The sequence below is a fragment of the Pteropus medius genome, unplaced genomic scaffold (genome assembly GCF_902729225.1).
Source record: "Pteropus medius unplaced genomic scaffold, Ma_sr-lr_union100, whole genome shotgun sequence".
Taxonomy (NCBI): domain Eukaryota; kingdom Metazoa; phylum Chordata; class Mammalia; order Chiroptera; family Pteropodidae; genus Pteropus; species Pteropus medius.
Window position 1 is genome coordinate 6808103 of NW_024355206.1, and position 17533 is coordinate 6825635.

Genomic DNA, 17533 nt, shown 5'->3' on the forward strand with positions numbered 1-17533 from the left:
AAGATTTTTTGAAATCCTAAATTCATCCTTCATAGAAGTTTCTCCACATTCTTTCTACTGGTTCCCTTTTCTCTCAAGGAAAAGCCAAGTAAATGTCTTTTTCGCAACTAGCCCAGCTATGATACATCGAAGCAGATGGTAATCTATACACCACTAGCAAACACTTCATTACGTACTTCACTATTTTTGTTCAAAATATAAATTTAATAACCCAGCTGCTCAAATACAAAGTTAAAAAGATTTTTTTGAAAAACAAGGATAATAACTATATTGTGACTTGCAATTCAAAAATTTAAATGTAAATCAGAAAAAGCAAAATTTTAGCTCTTGACCTTTTACTGGTGTTTTTTAATTGTAGGTTTTGATTACATAGGATGCATGAGACTAAAATAAGGTTTTCTTAAGAGAACATTTTTACAATAAGATAGAATTTTTAATATTTAACTATTTGTAATTAAATGCTTCACATGAATCTAATTACCTTCTATACTACTGCACAGATTTTCCACTGTGGGGAAATACCCCTCAAGTATACCTGGAATGATAGAAAGCCAAGTGTATTATCATATACTTTGTTGAAATTATTCAGATGATCACTTCACATTACAGTATTCGGGTACAGGATATCAAAACCTGATATAGAAATAGTCTATTATAAAGCTTTGCATTTCAGCAGCTCAAATAAAAAATCTGACTATCAAATATTTTAGCGGTAAGGTTTTTTAACTGACTCAGGTGGGTCGGAACATGCTAAGTTATACATACCTGCAAAGAATTTTGGAATAGTAAGGAACCTCTCAGGTCATCTACTCGGCAGTCCTCAACCTTTCTGACACCAGGGACTGATGCTCCTATGAGACTCTAATGCCTTTTGATCTGAGGTGGAGCTCAGGCGGTGGGTGATGCCCGAACTGGGGAGCGGCTGAAGATACAGAGGAAGCTTAACTCGCTCACCCGCCACTCACCTCTGCTGTGCGGCCCAGTTCCTAACAGACTGTGGACTGGCACTGGTCTGCGGCCTGGTGGTTGGGGACCCCTGATCTACACACTCTCTTTACCAATAAAAAAAAAATCAAGGCCTCGGGAACAGCTGACACTAGACCCTGACGTCCAAGTACTGTTCTTTTCACTCACTGAGCTGCTTCTGCACAGCCTTTTTTGATGTTTAGTCTAAAATTACTGTGATAACTTCTATGCCAAGGAGCTCATGAAAGCTACGAAGTTACCAGAGGAAAGCAGTCTCGCGGTTCTTTAAAAAGCTAAACGGAGAATTACCATATGACCCCACAATGCCACTCCTAGGCATAGAACCAAGAGAACTGAAAACGGGGACTCAGGTTCTCGTATGTGAATGTTCACAGCAGCATTATTCACAATGGCCAAAAGGTGAACACGAAACAACCAGTGTGTCTGCCCATACATAAACGGATAAACAAAATGGTTATGGAATATTATTGGGACATTTTATAGCTATGAAAAGGAATAAAGTTCTTACACATGCTGTAACACGGATGAAATCTGAAAAGTCTAAATGAAGACAGTCACAAAAGGACAAATATTTCATGATTCCACTTTTATGAAAAACCTAGCACAGGCAAAATCACAGATACATCAAGTAGATGAGGGATGACGACCCGGGCTGGGTGGGATGGGTGGGGAGCGAGCACTGAATGGCTACAGAGCTCCTGTTTGGGGTGATGAAAATCTGTGGCTATAGACAGTGATGGCTGCACAACACTGTGAATGTTATTAATGCCACTGAATTGTACACTTAAAATGGTTAAAATGGTAAATTTTGTTAGATTTTACCATAATAAAAAGTCATTAGAAAGTTATCACCCTGAAAGAAACTTTCATGCAACTCTCCATCTTCAGAAAAATCTGATTTTAGAATCTTGTGATTTCAACAATTATCAAAAATAAATAGTTCACTTCATAAACTATATAAATGTCTAACCACTGTGCAGTACACTTGAGACTAGCATAAAATTTAAAGAAATAGTAATTCATATAATGCTAAAAAAAAATAACAACAATAGTAGCTTAAACCAGGTACAGGATCTATGGAAATTCTCTGTACTATTGTTGCAATTTTTCTGTAACTCTAAAACTGTTCTAAAAAGTAGTTTATCAAAATAAATAAAAATAAAAACCAACTGAAGTTGTGAGGTTCAGCCCAAGTTATAGAAAGACTCCTTGAAGCATCTTCTAAAGTTATAAGAATTTGAACTAAGTCATTAAAATGTTCTTGTCTACAACATGTTAGCGCTCATGTCTCAGGCCCTCAAGTGAACAAAGGGACTGAATTGCACATGCTGAGCGATCAGTCATCCACGGAGTAAACATCTTCTGGTGCAGTGTCTCATGTTCTCTGACCTTCACGTGCATGTTTATCACATCTGAAGCTATGCATGAGAAAGTAAATCAGCTTTTCTATGAAATAACCAAAAACACAGTTAGAGAAAGAATAGAAATTTAGAGTAGTTTTATTCCTTTCAAGTTACCACACTGAGATAGCTACAACAAAGATTTTGTGTACTCTAGATTTTTACGCCAGCTGTTAAATTAGACTGTGTGCAAGACGTGTCAATATACCTTAACAGTGGCACGCTGTTAAAGTTATGATACATAAAAAAAAATCCAAGACTCCAAAAGTTAAAAATTTTAACTTTATATACAAAATGGTAATGTATCAAAAACTTCATTGAATTCCATTTAGTCCTCTGAAATAAACGTTTAGAGAAATCAGTTTAATAAAAATTAGCTAAGAAAATAAATCCAAGATAAAATTATAACTTGAAGATACAACTGGAACTAATTTTTAGCAAATAAGTTTTTACCTACTGCACAACCAAACCACAGCATATAAATTCTACGACTTCTCCTTTGTCACTTTAAGCGCCTCTGTAAGAGCCTGGAGCACCCAGGCCATGTAATTGCCTCTGAGAAGCGCGCTCAGGGTGTTTCCTGGGCTGCAGGTCCGCGCAGCATCTCTTTGTCCTCTTGGGAACAGGACATCGACTGCTTTCAGCTAAATGCACTCACATATGAATATTTTAGTACAATTTAATGCTTCTATACCAACCCCAAAGGAATAGAGCATCAATTTGTGAACACGGTTCTCTGGGAGTTAAAAGCCAAGTTGGATAATGCAGTATGAAAGGGGTTGTCAATCTGTAGCTCTTTAGCAAGTCAGAAAAGCAGTCCATAAATTCAGTCCCCGCTGTATACAAATAACTCTATAAAGTTTGCTCCTACACAGACTTTCCAACATTAATGGGTTTTCAAAAGAGAACCCCAGAAACACAATTTCTTGTCTTGGTCAATTCTCCCCCCAAACTACTGCTTCTTCATCTAGTAACTATTAGCTTAATCTCAGAATCATAAATGAACCGCCGGTCTATTCGTCAAGTACCAAAATACAAAGTAATCTACTTTCACGAAGATGATGCACTAAACAGAAAAACACATTTCCCTGGCAACAAGTTACAGATTCTTTAATGACTGCAATATGCTTATATGTGTGGATGGTTAGGAAGGTAAAGTCATCAATGGAGCTTCCAAAAGGCAATCCAGAAAAAAACGTAAAATGGAAACTACTACTAATTAAATTCTAGTCATAGCACAAATCTGACACTGTATTTAGTTCAACGAATATTAAAGCAGAAAGTTTTTCCTCTAAGATCACAAGACAAGGATACACAATGCTCGCCACTTTTATGCAACACAGTATGGAAGTCCTAGATACAGAAATTAGGCAAGAAAAAAAAGGCATATGAATTAGAAAGAAAGAAATAAGACTAACTCTATTTGAAGATGACATTATATATACAGAAAACCTGAAAGACTCCACCAAAAGAACTGTTAGATCTAAAAAATGAATTCAGTAAAGCTATAAGATTCAAAATTAACACATATTAAACTGTTGTGCTTCTATACACTAACAACAAACTATCAGAAAGAGAAATTAAGAAAACAATCCAATTTACAATTCCTTCAAAAAGAATAAAATACCCAGAAATAAATTTAACCAAAGTGAAAGACCTATTCTCTGAAAACTATAAGACATTAATAAGAGAAACTGAAGAAGACACAAATAAATGAAAAGATAGTCTGCACTCATGGACTGGAAGAACTAATGTAGTTTAAATGTCCATACCACCCAAAGCAATCTAAAGATTCAATGTAATCCCCTGTCAAAATCCCAATGTCATTTTTCAAAGAAAAATGTCAATCCTAACATTTGTATGGAACCACAAAATGGCCCCAATATCCAATCTTAACAAAGATCTAAGTCAAAGGCATCATACTCCCTGATTTCAAATGATATTACAAAGCTATAGTAATCAAAACGGTATGGTACTGGCATAAAAAGAGACACATAGAACAATGGAACAGAATAGAGAGCCCAGAAATAAATCCATACATTATGGTCAATTGATTTACAGTAAAGGAACCAAGAAAATACAAAAGAGTAAAAGACAATCTCACAATAAATTGTGTTGAGAAAACTGGACCATAAGATGCAAAAGAATGAAACTCGACCACTATCTATACACAGATCCAAATTTAGTAAAGATAAATGAAAGTATTGTGTTTAGCTTTAAACACAAAGAAACACTGCATTATTAGTTGACAGTGGAGACTTGGTTTTACAGTAGGCAATAAAGGGTGGAGGAAGAGGACAGAGCTTTTGGATAGCCACAAGTATCATACACGCAAACACTGGGACATGGCTGCCAAGAACCTAATGCAATATTAAGTAGCATTAATTAAAATGTTATTTAGGAAGATGATAATCCAACTCTGCACTAGTCGGAGCAATGTGAGGTAATGCATTCAATTCTGGGCCTCAGGACTCCTGCTTACAGCCCTGAGGAAATGACTCATATCAGACTAACCCTTCTGTGGAGAAAAACTATGAAACTGGGTTAAAATACCGACAGTCACTGTTTAAGTACACTGGAGAGCAACTGAGACAGAGAGCATCTGAGAAGCCAGAATTCTGCAGGGAGGGAGCAGGAGATGAACCCACCCGATACTTCTACTTTCTCCCTTGGGACATTTGCAGATGTCCCACAGGGGGATAAAAACCAATCAGAAAGCAGTTACTTTGGACAGAAACCTGCAGTCTTATTAGCTGAGGAAACACACACACACAAGACAGTATTTGTGGCTGCCACATTAGCTGGAAAGTAAGGAAAAAATTCCAGAGGAAGAACAACAAACTGCACACATATGCTGCTCGAAACTCTGGCTGACTCCTATATGAGAGATATGCAAGGTTAGGGCTTCTAAGCCCCTATGGCTAGGAGTAAAGGAAAGGACAGAGTTTGGAGTTTGAATTCAGCCAAGTTAATTGCCTGCTAAAACAAAAAATTAATATTCTTAATAGGAATATAACAGAAACTAGAATCTCTACACACGTTATTCACTGTCTATAATCCGAAAAGTACTAGGCCAGTGATGCTGACTATATGGTCTGCACATCCCTGGAAGCTCCAAGACCTTTTGGCAGTCTGCAAGGTCAAAACTGTTTTCACAGTAATACTAAAATGGGGTCTGCCCTTTTCTCTTACACTATCGCAACTGTATAGTGGGTTTTCCAGTGGCTACGTAACTTTTGAAGAAATCATCACTCTGATAACCACTAGAATGTATCTGTATTTTTGTGTTTCCTAAAAATCTCCAATCATGATTATGGGTTTGTCTGTTTCTCACTTCACTTGTCAGTTTTTGCTTGATGTATTTTGAGTCTGCTATTGCGTACTCGTACATTCATAATTGTTCTGTCTCTTGATAAACTGATTTCTTTTATCATTACATAATGTCCCTCTTTATCTTTGGCAGTACTGTCTTGAAGTCTACTTTATCTGATATTAATAAAGACACTCCAGATTTCTTATGCTTACTGTCTGTATGGTATTTTTCTATCCTTTCCCTTTCAATGTATATTTTCTTTTATATTTAAACTGTATTTCTTATAGGTAACATATAGTTGAGTCTCGCCTTTTACACATTCTGACAATCTCTGCTTTTTGACTGGAGCATTTAGTTCATTCATATTTTTCTCTACTACTAAGAATTTCCTTTTATCATTCTTTAAAGAAGTCTCCATCACATTTGGAAATTTCCTGGTCATTATTTTTTCAAATAGTTTTCCTGTTCTAATTACATATATATTAGGCCTCCCTAAAGTTGTCCCACAGTTTATCAATGCTCTGTCCGTTGTTTTTCCTGTATTTTCTTCTTAGTTCTCTTATTTCATTTTGGATAGTTTCTGCCACCATATCTTCAAGTTCATTAATCTTTTTTCTTGCAGTGTCTAGAGGCAGAATATACATTCTTTTCAAGTGCACACAGTGTGTTCACCGAGATATAGCACTTGCTAGGCTATAATATAAGTCACGAAAAAATTTTAAGACTGAATATTAAAAAGATGATCTCCAAAGTTAAATTAGAAATCAATAATAGAAAACTATGTAGGGAAAAAAACGTATCTAGAAAGTAAACATTTCTAACTTTCTAAATTAGAAAAATTTTTAAATGAATGAAAAAACACAACACATCAAAATTTGTGGGATCAAGCTAAAGCAGTGCTTAGAAGAAATTTATAACTTTAATGTTTACATTTAAAAACAAGCAAAATATAAATTTAATGAAGTTCTACCTTAAGAGTTAGGTGAACCCAAAGAGTAATTAGAAGGAAATTAAGAGCAAAAGGCAGTAAAAAGAAAATAAAAAAAAAATTTAAGCTAAAAGTTGGTAAACTGTTGGCGTAGCTCCTCTGGAAAACAGTGTGCCACTTCCTCAAAAGGTTAAACACAGAGTTACCATGTGCCCTAGCAATTCTGCTCCCAGGTATATATCCAGGAAGCATGAAAACATATGTCCACACAAAAACTTTTGTACATAAATATTCATATCTGTATCATTCATAAGAGCCAAAAAGGAAAAACAACCTAAATGCCCATCAGATGACAGATAATGTGGTATATCCGTGTAATGGAATACTATTTGGCAATAACACGGAATACTAATGACATGAATAAACCTTGAAAACATTATGCTAAATGAAAAAGTCACTCATAAAAGGCCACATATTATATGATTCCATTTATATGAAAGGTCCAGAATAGGCAAATCTATATAGACAGAAAGGTCGATGGTTGACTAGGGCTAGGGGAGTTGGGAAGAAATGAGTATGCAGTTTCTTTTCGGGGTGATGAAAGTGTTCCAGAACTGACGGAGGTGATGGCTGGGCAACCCTGTGAACATACTAAAAGCCGCTGAAGTAACTACTTAACTCAATAAAGCTCTTATGTTTAAAAGGTAGATAACTGAAGAGATTTTTAAAATTTTTTTTTATAAATTCCTACCTAAACTGATGAAGAGAAGGGAACAAAAGAGACAAGACACAAATTACCAATGGCAGAAATTAAAGGGGAGCTATCACTCTAGATCTTACAGATGATAAAAGAAAAACAGGGCAATATTATAAACAACTTTATCCAATATATTTGACAACCTAGAAGAACTTGACCAATTCCTTGAAACATATCACTTGGCAAAAGAGGCTCAAAATAAAATAGAAAACCTGAACAGCCCTAAATCTATTAAAGAAATTGAGTTAATTGTCAGATACACCAACAAAGAAAACTCACTGAGAGGCCCTGGGAACAGCGACACCCCCGTAGTGAAGAACGCAACTACCACTCAGTTGTCTTCTAAACACCATTTTTCACTAAAAGGAACCAGGGCTCCTTGGAGAAAACACTGATTCCAGGGCTGGGACGGGAAAGTACTAAATGGGCTTGGAACATCTTATTCAGTCAGAAAGTAAGAAGGGGCTCAAAGAATGGTAAGACCATGTCAAAAAGACACAGAAGCCACCCTGAAGGTCCTCACTGGCCATATGTGGGATAATTTCTACATCAATAACAACAGATTTTCACCACTGAATAAAATAAAAACTATACATTCATACTGATATAAATGAATAAATTTAAAGTTTGAGGAGAACTGGAGTATTCACGGCATTTCAAAGTACCTCTGCATAAATCATTTATTAATTACAAAAGGAAAAGCAACTTTACAGTACAGAAGTGTGACAGGTATCACCTTAATCGAATGATCAAAGTGAAAATCATTAGTAATAAGACAAAATGAAACTGTGTACCACCTGAGAGAATAAAATATCACTTTTGTGATGTTCCTATTGGAGATGTGCAACCTCAATTGAATTGTGAGGAAACATCAGACAAATCCAAATTGATGGACATTCTAATCTCTGAAACAGCTGTCCTATAATCTCCCAAAATATCAAAGTCATCAAAGTCAATATAAGCCAGGAACTGTTTACAATGGAAGGACACACGACAACTATATGCAACACATGATTCTGAACTAGACGCTTTTGCTATAAAGAACATTACTGGGACAGCTGGCAAAATCTGAATGGGGTCCGATGATGAGACAAGATTAAAACGATCAGTGTTTATGTCCTGACTTTAAAGGTTGTACTGTAGTTATGCAGGATAATGTCCTACATATTAGATGATGATGGGGCACCATCTCAGCAACGTACTCTCAAATGGTCCCCCAAATAAAGGTTTTTTGCTCTCTATTTACAAGTTTTCTATAGACCTGAGATGGGTTCCAAAAGTTTTAAAGCCTTAAATAAAAATACGCACACATATATATAGATGTCCAGGCCTAACTCAGAATTAATGAATCAGAATCTCTAGAGATTGCATGATTTACATTAAAGAAAGTCTTCAAAAGCTTTCATAAATTTAAATTCCTTATAAAAAATTTTGATAATTCTATATTCACAACAGTGAGGTTGAAGAAAGTGGAATGTATGACATTTATTTTCAATAGTTAAGGATGCCACTGTTCATTCCCTGTCATTCTGCTATTTGACTTAATAACAAGTGCTCCCTTTCAGCCAAAATAAATAAAAGTCCATTTGCCACCTCGGTGCATGTCTTTGAATATCTTGTAGAAGTATTACTGATTAGGAAGGTTGTAGATTCAAGCCTGAAGTTTTCTACTCATGTAGACTTGGACAAACAAGATTCCCACCAAAAACATACGTGTGCCACACTCATCAAATTCCATGGAAGGCGCGAGCTCATCTACTCCAAAAATGCTCTTTCGCAGCCTAATGAACATGGAATCACAAGTAAACAGGTCACATGGTTTTGTAACTTCATTTTTAAGTAGTTTCAGTACCTATTTCAGATTCTGAGATCATCTTATCTGACTTTGAATAAGGTGAACAGCACAAAAAGTATTAACCACAAAAGACCAATACATTAGATCTGATAAAAATTAAAAATTTCTGCTTGTCAAAAGAAAATGAAAAGGAAAGCCCCAGCATGGGAAAAAAATATTCACAGCACATGTATCTGACCAAGAATTTGTACACAGGTTATATACAGAACTTCTACAAAGAGACAAGAAAAAGACAAGAACCGGATTTTAAAATGGGCAAGACTGAACAAGCACTTCGAAACAAACCTCAAAGAAAAGACTTAGAATTCTGACTCTTGAAAGTCTGAATGGACATCTGATAGAACAGGGCACTGAGATACCAGATTTTTTAAAAGGGCTACAACTTAATATAGGTTTCTCTCCACTATCCAAAAGTAGAGCAGTCCTATGAAACTTTTCATAAGCCAAAATGGCATAAAACAAAAAAGCAATGATCATTAATGTATATGGAAAACTTTTTGAGAGTTCTCAGACCCCCAAAACAACATACTAAATCATATCAAACAACATATGAACCCTAAAATAGCACTAACTGCTTGGGGTGCTGCTGCCTCCACACCTGCAGAACGAACACTGAATGTGATGTTCGCTTTTCATGTTTTTTTTCTAAAAAGAAAAATCCTCGAAACGAGTACTAATGTAGATCTTCCTAAAAGCAAAGTGTCTTGACACAAACTTTTGAAAAGCGTGAGATATCTGTATCTTGTTTCAAAACTATGTAAATAACTCACTTTCTTCTAAACAATAAAGATTTAAACTGGCGGAGAACCCTAATCACTGAAAACTTGGATCATCTAAGAAACGTGAACAATCATTAGATATTGTTACTGATTCGACTTTGAAATCAAAGCATTCCTTTCCTAAGTTCTGGACAGGTTTAACTGAAGAACTTTCTAGTGTCACTTATCTATATGGATCAGAATTTTCTGAATTTCATACAACTAGACAAAATACAGAAATAAAGCAGGTGTTCCAGAAGATGTAAGGCTACAACTGTCATTCATACAGCTTCTGATTTTGAGAATCTGTGTTCATTAATATAGACTGCTTTTGCTGATTGATTCCTAATATACAGGCATTATGGTAAACAAATGTCACTGTGAACTTACAAAATCTACTTAACAATAAAATGCTGCTTTTACCAATTTTGAATTTGGTGTTATAATATGAATTCGACCAGTGTCCCACTGCTTTAAAATATCTCAAAAACAATGCTGGCTTTAGGAACTGCTAAGCATTTTACTGAAACTAAGAAATCCACAGACCTTGTGAAAAGAGTACATTCACATAATGGCTAACTGCTTAAGTACACGGAATAGGACATAAATCATAGAGATGAGTGTTCGACAAATACATACAGTTCTTATGCCCACAGAATTCTGCGCAGCCTATTTTGCTGCGGTACTTACTGGGGCTACTATTTTTCCCGTCTGTCCAACTTGCATGTCATTGGGAACAAAGCCAGCATCAACAGCAGCACGAGAAGCACCAACTAAGGGGAAAAAAATGTCATTTTTTTAAGTCCGATTATTCAACTAGTTGGGATATTCACTGGTAACTAAAAAAAGACACTGATGTAGTACAGTTAGAAATTTATTTTATTAAGGCCTTCCTTTATTAACCACTAGGTCAATCCTCGTAATTTCTCAATGATTTTTAGCTTCTGAGTTATTGTCACGTTCTCCAATACTCATCTTGTCTTAATCCTGAGAGATTTCAACACCCTGGTTTCTTGGTTCCTTGAACGATCCTCTTCCAGTCATCTTGTCCTTCATGTCACCTCAGCCACACCCGTGGCCATATCTCCAACCTTTCCATTACCCACCTCCCTCAATAATTCCCATTTCCAGCATTTCTCTGTGACTTCCTCTTACCAGCTGACCCCTTTTAGTGCCCAACTCCAACAGCCCTCTGACCCCACTGTGGCCTACACCTCTGCTCACTGACCTCTCCAATCCTGTTCCCTTAAATTCTACGATCAGTGCTCTAATCACTCCTTTGCAACGTGCCTTCCTGAAATCATCACACACAAATGGCAAAACTTCCATCTCTGGTTAACTGACTAAGCAATGTCTTCCCCTTCTCCGTACTTGTTCTCCTGTAGTTCAGCACGACTGCATAAAACCCCAACACTCAGCCTGTTAACTGGGTTCTACTTTTAATAAACAGGCTTAATTTTCTCACTCTTTCTCAAACTATAATTTCCTATCTCTTCCTCTCCCTTCAAACTTCCAACACTCTTTAACATCCTCACTTCCAGCTGATGATCTTGCTTCCTATTTCACTAAAAAACTGAAACAATCAGAAGAGACCTTCCACATGCTCCAGCTCACACACACAACCTGTCAACCTGATGCTGTGTCCCTAGTCCCTCTTGCCCACTCAAGGACACTGCTCCAGCAACTCTCCCTCTCTCCTGTGTGGTCAATCTTCCCTCTCAACTGGAGCGTTCCCATCAGCATGTAAGCATGCTATCATCTGTTCCATCTTTTAAAAAGTCCCTTTTTGGGGCTGCTCTCCCTCTAGCTACTGCTCTGCTGTATTGAAATCCCTCTAAAGAGCTGTCTGTATTCACTGTCTCTAATTCCAGGTCACTCTTTCTATGTCTCAAATCTTTTTTATTAAAATATAATAAACATACAGAAAACCACACAAATCACAAATGTATTGCTCAACGGCTTATCGAAAAGTGAATACGGCCACGTAACCACTACCTAGGACCAATTTTTTAAACCCATTTCAATCAGGTCTTTGCCCTGCCCGCTCCACTAAAACTGTTCAAGGTCACCAATGAGCTTGAAGTGGCTAAATCCATTAGTCGCTTTTCAGATCTCACCTTCTCTGACCTATCAGCGGCACTCTGGACACAGTGGCCGCTCCGCCCTCCCTTACTGAAACGCTTCCTCCTGGACTCAAAACACCAGCCTCTGTGCTGGTCCCTGCCTCAGCCACCACTCCTTTTGGTTTTTATTCTCCTCTGCCTCTTAATCTTACAGTGTTGTCTAGGGCTCGGTCCTGGGATCTATTATTTCTTATTGCCACTCACGGCCCTTAGTGGTTTCATCCAATCTTATGGCTTCAAGCACCATCTAAATGCAACTGATTTTATAGCTCCAGCCCAGACTCCTTCACTGCACGCCACATCCCGTTACCAACTGCTTAACTGGCATCTCTACTTGGATGTCTAGAATTGGACATCTCAAAACTTAAGATGCCCCAAACTGAACTCCTGATCTCTCCCTGGAAACAGCACACTTGGGGTCTTCTCCATCTCAGCTAACGGCAACTCCATCCTTCCTGTTGCCAGATAAAAACTTTCTCTCGTAATCCATATGCAATGTTAGGAAATCCCAATGGTTCTACCTTCAAATATACACCCCCAAAATGACTATTTCTCCCCACATCTACTGCTACTAACCTGGTTCAAATCATGAGCATCTCCCACCTGAATGGATGAAATAGCTAACTGATCTCCCTGTTATTGTACTTTCCCCCTACAGTCTAGTCTCAAAACTGCAGCCAGAGTGATCCTTTTAATATGTATCGGATCAGGTGACTCTTCTGCTCACTTAACCTATACCCTCGAGGTCCGTGCACATTGTTCATGACTGAGTAACTCATCAATACACTTTTAATAACAAGTTGTGTTTCATATAAATGGTTAATGACAACTTTAAAATAATATCAAATGTTAATTTCTATTTGCATGAAAGTATTAGACCACCAATACAGAGAAAAAAAATAAATGCATTCCGGAATCCAGAGTAGGAATTGAAGTTTTTTAAAATGGAAAAAACTACTAAGACGTGGAAATGTAAGAGTATAACATAACTAGAAAGAATGAGGACACCCTCTCCTCGCTGAATGCTATACCATTTATTTGGAGACTAAGGAAAACTGTTTCAGAGAGTAAACTTAAAAACCAGAGAAAGCAAAATAATCTGCACCCTTGAGTGACTTATACATAAAATGAAATAATGAAGAAAAAATACTTCCAATGAAAAGGGAACATTCTTCCACTGAAGAAAACAACTTTACCTGCAGCATGAAGTTGATCTGCCAAATCGTATAACAACTTAAAGTTCTCTCCACTCTTCAAACCCCGACCTCATTAAAAAAAAAAAGATGGTGAAAAAAAACAAATTAAGCAAACATAAACTCCATTCTATAAAAATTTTGCAACTCTGTGTACCTGAGTGGTCTTTGTACTACACATCTGCCACATTAAATATGCCACCTCCTCTATAAAGCCTCTCCTGACTTCCCTAATGATAGTCCTGTATCTGTCCTATAAAGCATTCAACACTACTACAATTAACTAGCCAGGGTCAACTCATTATATAATCAGTGTTTAAAATCTCTTTAACTGGAGGATCCATATCTATTTGGTCACTGCTATATCCACAGTATTCTGCAAAACTTCATTGAGTGATGACTGAATGAAGTTATTTATTATTTGAATGAAGGCACTGCACTCGACTTCAAACTTCTTCACAGCAAGAAGCCCTGCTTTTTCCTCTGTTTCTCCAGCACTTTGCAATGGGCCGGGCATGGAAAAGACACCCAATAAACATTTCTTGAAGAAATAAGTGAATAAAAGAGTCAGAAATATCTTTTTGAAATATTACATTATTTCTTCTCAGTGGCCCTTGCAATACAGAGCCGTCTGGATGCTTAATTATTTTGCTCGATGTTTAGTTTGGAAAGATTTTAAAATCATAGCAGACTATAAAGTTTGTTTGTTTTTTTAAAGTAAGGAGCATGACATACAAAAAGAAGAAAGTCTTGCACAATATTAACAGCTTTGATACTAAATGTGAAGAAACTTTCAAAGAGTTATTCACAGGGACCGACCCAGCCAGCACTGGGAATCTTTCAAAGTAGAGTGAAGGGTTAGGAAGCATACAACAGGGCCCTGAGTCCAACCTGTTCTTTTTACGATTCAGAAGCAACCATACTCTTCAGAATAACATGGAGGTCGGTCAACAAAACAAAGATATCAAGTTGCAGTTATGGAGACAAGATCTGTAAAATGCTCCCCCCTGGTGCCAGGGACTCAGATTTGCAACAGAAAGCCCAAATCGTGTATTAAGTTTATGATTTCACTTATTAATTGGTAAAATGGGAATAATACTTGCAACTTACCTACTTCTTACCTTTGGGGGAAAAAATCTGTGCTCCTCTAAAAGAAATATTAATAAAATCAAAGTATCTTAAGCTTACGTCATGTTTTAAAACCAATACATCACACATCTCACTTACCACCAGACACCACCACCTGGGCGCCAGTTAGCTCTGGCCGGTCGCTTTTTGTTAATTTCTGGTCAAGCCATTCCGACAGCCCCACCGGGGAAGTATCTGATGCTACACGCATTGATACATATATAACGAAAAAAGGACCATGAGTTGAAGTTCCAAAATAAGAATTTTTAAGAGAAACACACAAAAAATTAATTTCATAAAATTTAAGTATGTTACTGTGCATTTTTTCTGCTCCTTCTTTCATTCTCTGATTTTTTGAGAGACTTAAAGGGACTAGATTCCAGCTTTCACCTCATTAGCTATATGACTTTTGAGAAGTCATTTAATGCTGAGTCTACCTGTAAAACGGGAAGAACCCTATCTCTCTGAGGTTAAAATAAGATACTAAATATGTTAAAGTGTGACACTCTACACGCTTACTGAATCTCCCGAGGACCATGACAGGAAACAGTGAGAGGACAGTAATCTTTTGGACCCTCTCTCCACTCCTATTATCTACCAAAGCTACTATCCTAGTACCAAAAATGATATGAAAAAAAGCATGTCATAAATATTTCTTATTTTTGTATAAGATGGGGGATATCATTTAGATTGAGCTATCAAGTACTCTGCATTAGAAATTTAACTAGAGATCACCTCTTATACTACTCTAATCTATGCACTAAAAATCAAGAAACACAATATAAACCCCAAATTAACACTCACCCTTTTCTGAACTGGCGCTACCTCCACTTGTTGCTGCAGCTTCGAAAGATGTTCCTCGGACAGAAAACACCTTTACTTTCTCATCGCACTTCACTGTACATAAAGCATTTCCTAAAATACACAATGTATTAAAAAAAAATGAAAGGCAACAAAAGTATTCCTTAGAGGTTCAGAATTTACTTCACAAAGACAAGGCAGAAATAACTGTAGGCCAGTTTTCTACCTTTACTAAGTATAGGACAAAGGACCGTAGCATTGAAGAATCATATCAGTAGATATTTGCTTAACACTGAACATCTTTATAAATAGGACAAGTGCTGACTTGCCTGGAAGCAAGTAACTGGAACAGGCAGCCACACTAATAAGGCACATGTAAACAAAAGCTTCCCTCTCCAAAATACCACAATCAGTAACTCAACAGTATGAGCTGGAACGGCTCAGTAAGAGGGAAGCTACTTCATGTGTTGAGACGAAAATAAGTGAAAACATGATAGGGCATGAAGAACATGAAGTGCAATGTGCCAAGATTTTAAAAGAATTTGAGACACGTAAGATAGTATATTTCAAGCAAGTGTATGACTTTTTAAAAAATCCAATCTTCAAGATTAATTTCTGCTTTTAAAATTTACAAAAACTTAACATGTTTATTAATTATTTTCTTTGTGCACTCACCTGCATAAATAGTTCTCACAAATGTGTCAGGTGACTTGATCGCAATGATGTCAGAAACTGGGGCAACATCAAGTTTGGCCGCTATTCTGGGCAAAAGGTTCTAAAAGTAAAATAAGCAGTAAGTTACACACCTACCTACCTGTTCTAAAAGTAAAATAAGCAGTAAGTTACACACCTACCTGAATGGTTAAAAACTACTGACAATGACATTCTTTAAATACACATTCTGTAGAAATTTTAATTAAAATATTTCATATTTCACATACATCTTTAGACATACAACTTAAAGCACAATTTTTTGGATAGCTTTGAGATTAAGTGAGCATCTATCATTACTCTAACTGCATTAAGAATTTATGAGTTTTATATTAATAAACAACCTTAACTCAATATGTTGAATTATGAGATACAATATTGTTTTAATATTACTTATAAAGTGTGACATTTATGAATTACTGAATTTAGATAAAATAGAAAAATATTTAGAAGAGTAATAAAATTCTCAAATACTAAGAAAGAATATACTTGTATATATTGACCTGACATATATAAAAGAAATGATTTCAAAGGAGACATTTTCACCTTTTAAAAAATTGATATTGCATAAAAAAAAGCAAAACTAACCTAAATGTCCATCAACAGGGGATAGGTTTATAAATCATCCATATAATGTAATCTTATGTAACCATAAAAATTAGAAAGCTGAAGCACAACCTATATAGCATGTATAAAAAGAGCAAGGCAAAGTAGCATAAATATTTTTCCTGTATACACCTATCACGGCTCTGGGATAGAGACACGTGATAACTCTGCTCTCGCTAGCAGGGATCACTGGGAAAGCCACAGCATCCCCAGATATCAGTTGCCTTACCTCATGTCAGAGGAAAAGACTCTCTATGCTTCTAGTCCAAAATTCTAAGAGAGAGTCGGTTAGTAAAGACTGAATATCTGAACTTTCTACACTCAAAGATTCTTAGATGGTGACATAATCTAAATGTAATCAAAAAGGGAAGTGTTGCTTCCATCACACAACTAGTAAAGCTGAATGCCACACTGCTCTCTACACAGTGCTCACTCGATGGTGTCTCCTGAACGTGACGGCACACGACAGACGCCCCCTCTAGTGGGCAAGTCCTTCTCACTGTGACAGTGCTCAAGTCCCTCTCCTCATTCCGTCGCTAAACCTCCCTGCTCTCTTGGAATTCTCTCAGCATCGCCTTCTAATTACTCCTTTATTCTAGATCCTTCCACATGCATGTATAATTACACTATTTAGATAGCAATTACATGTAGTTTGATTTAAAATAATTCCTAATAAACATGCCCTCAACTAAATTTATAAGCACCCTGAAGGCAGAGGTTTTATGTCCTCTATTTCCCGGATACCTAATCTATATCTAATAAGTGGTTCTATATAATTTGATGCTTACAAGTGTTCACAGCCTGCATCAATTTTCCAGCTGTCATAATTCCAACAGGAAAGATTTTCTAATTTTTAGTTTGTTACCTACATTATATAGTAATCGTCTTTCAACCAAAGTAGAAAAGCTACTGAAAAGTACTTGTAGTTTATAACACCATAATTAGAAAACATTAAGATCTCTTAGAAAATAAA

The 17533-nt window shown here is 36.5% G+C and overlaps 1 protein-coding gene across 1 annotated transcript in view; it reads right to left on the reverse strand.

Moving 5' to 3' along the window:
* Nucleotides 1–17533, reverse strand: part of ETFA (electron transfer flavoprotein subunit alpha) — a 54758-nt gene that overhangs the window by 19632 nt on the left and 17593 nt on the right. The window contains exons 5-9 of the mRNA XM_039858376.1: nucleotides 15919–16018; nucleotides 15247–15357; nucleotides 14542–14643; nucleotides 13318–13386; nucleotides 10689–10771 (exon numbers count right to left, since the gene is read on the reverse strand). Of these exons, the coding sequence (XP_039714310.1) occupies nucleotides 10689–10771; nucleotides 13318–13386; nucleotides 14542–14643; nucleotides 15247–15357; nucleotides 15919–16018 (465 nt within the window). The remainder of the gene's footprint in view (nucleotides 1–10688; nucleotides 10772–13317; nucleotides 13387–14541; nucleotides 14644–15246; nucleotides 15358–15918; nucleotides 16019–17533) is intronic.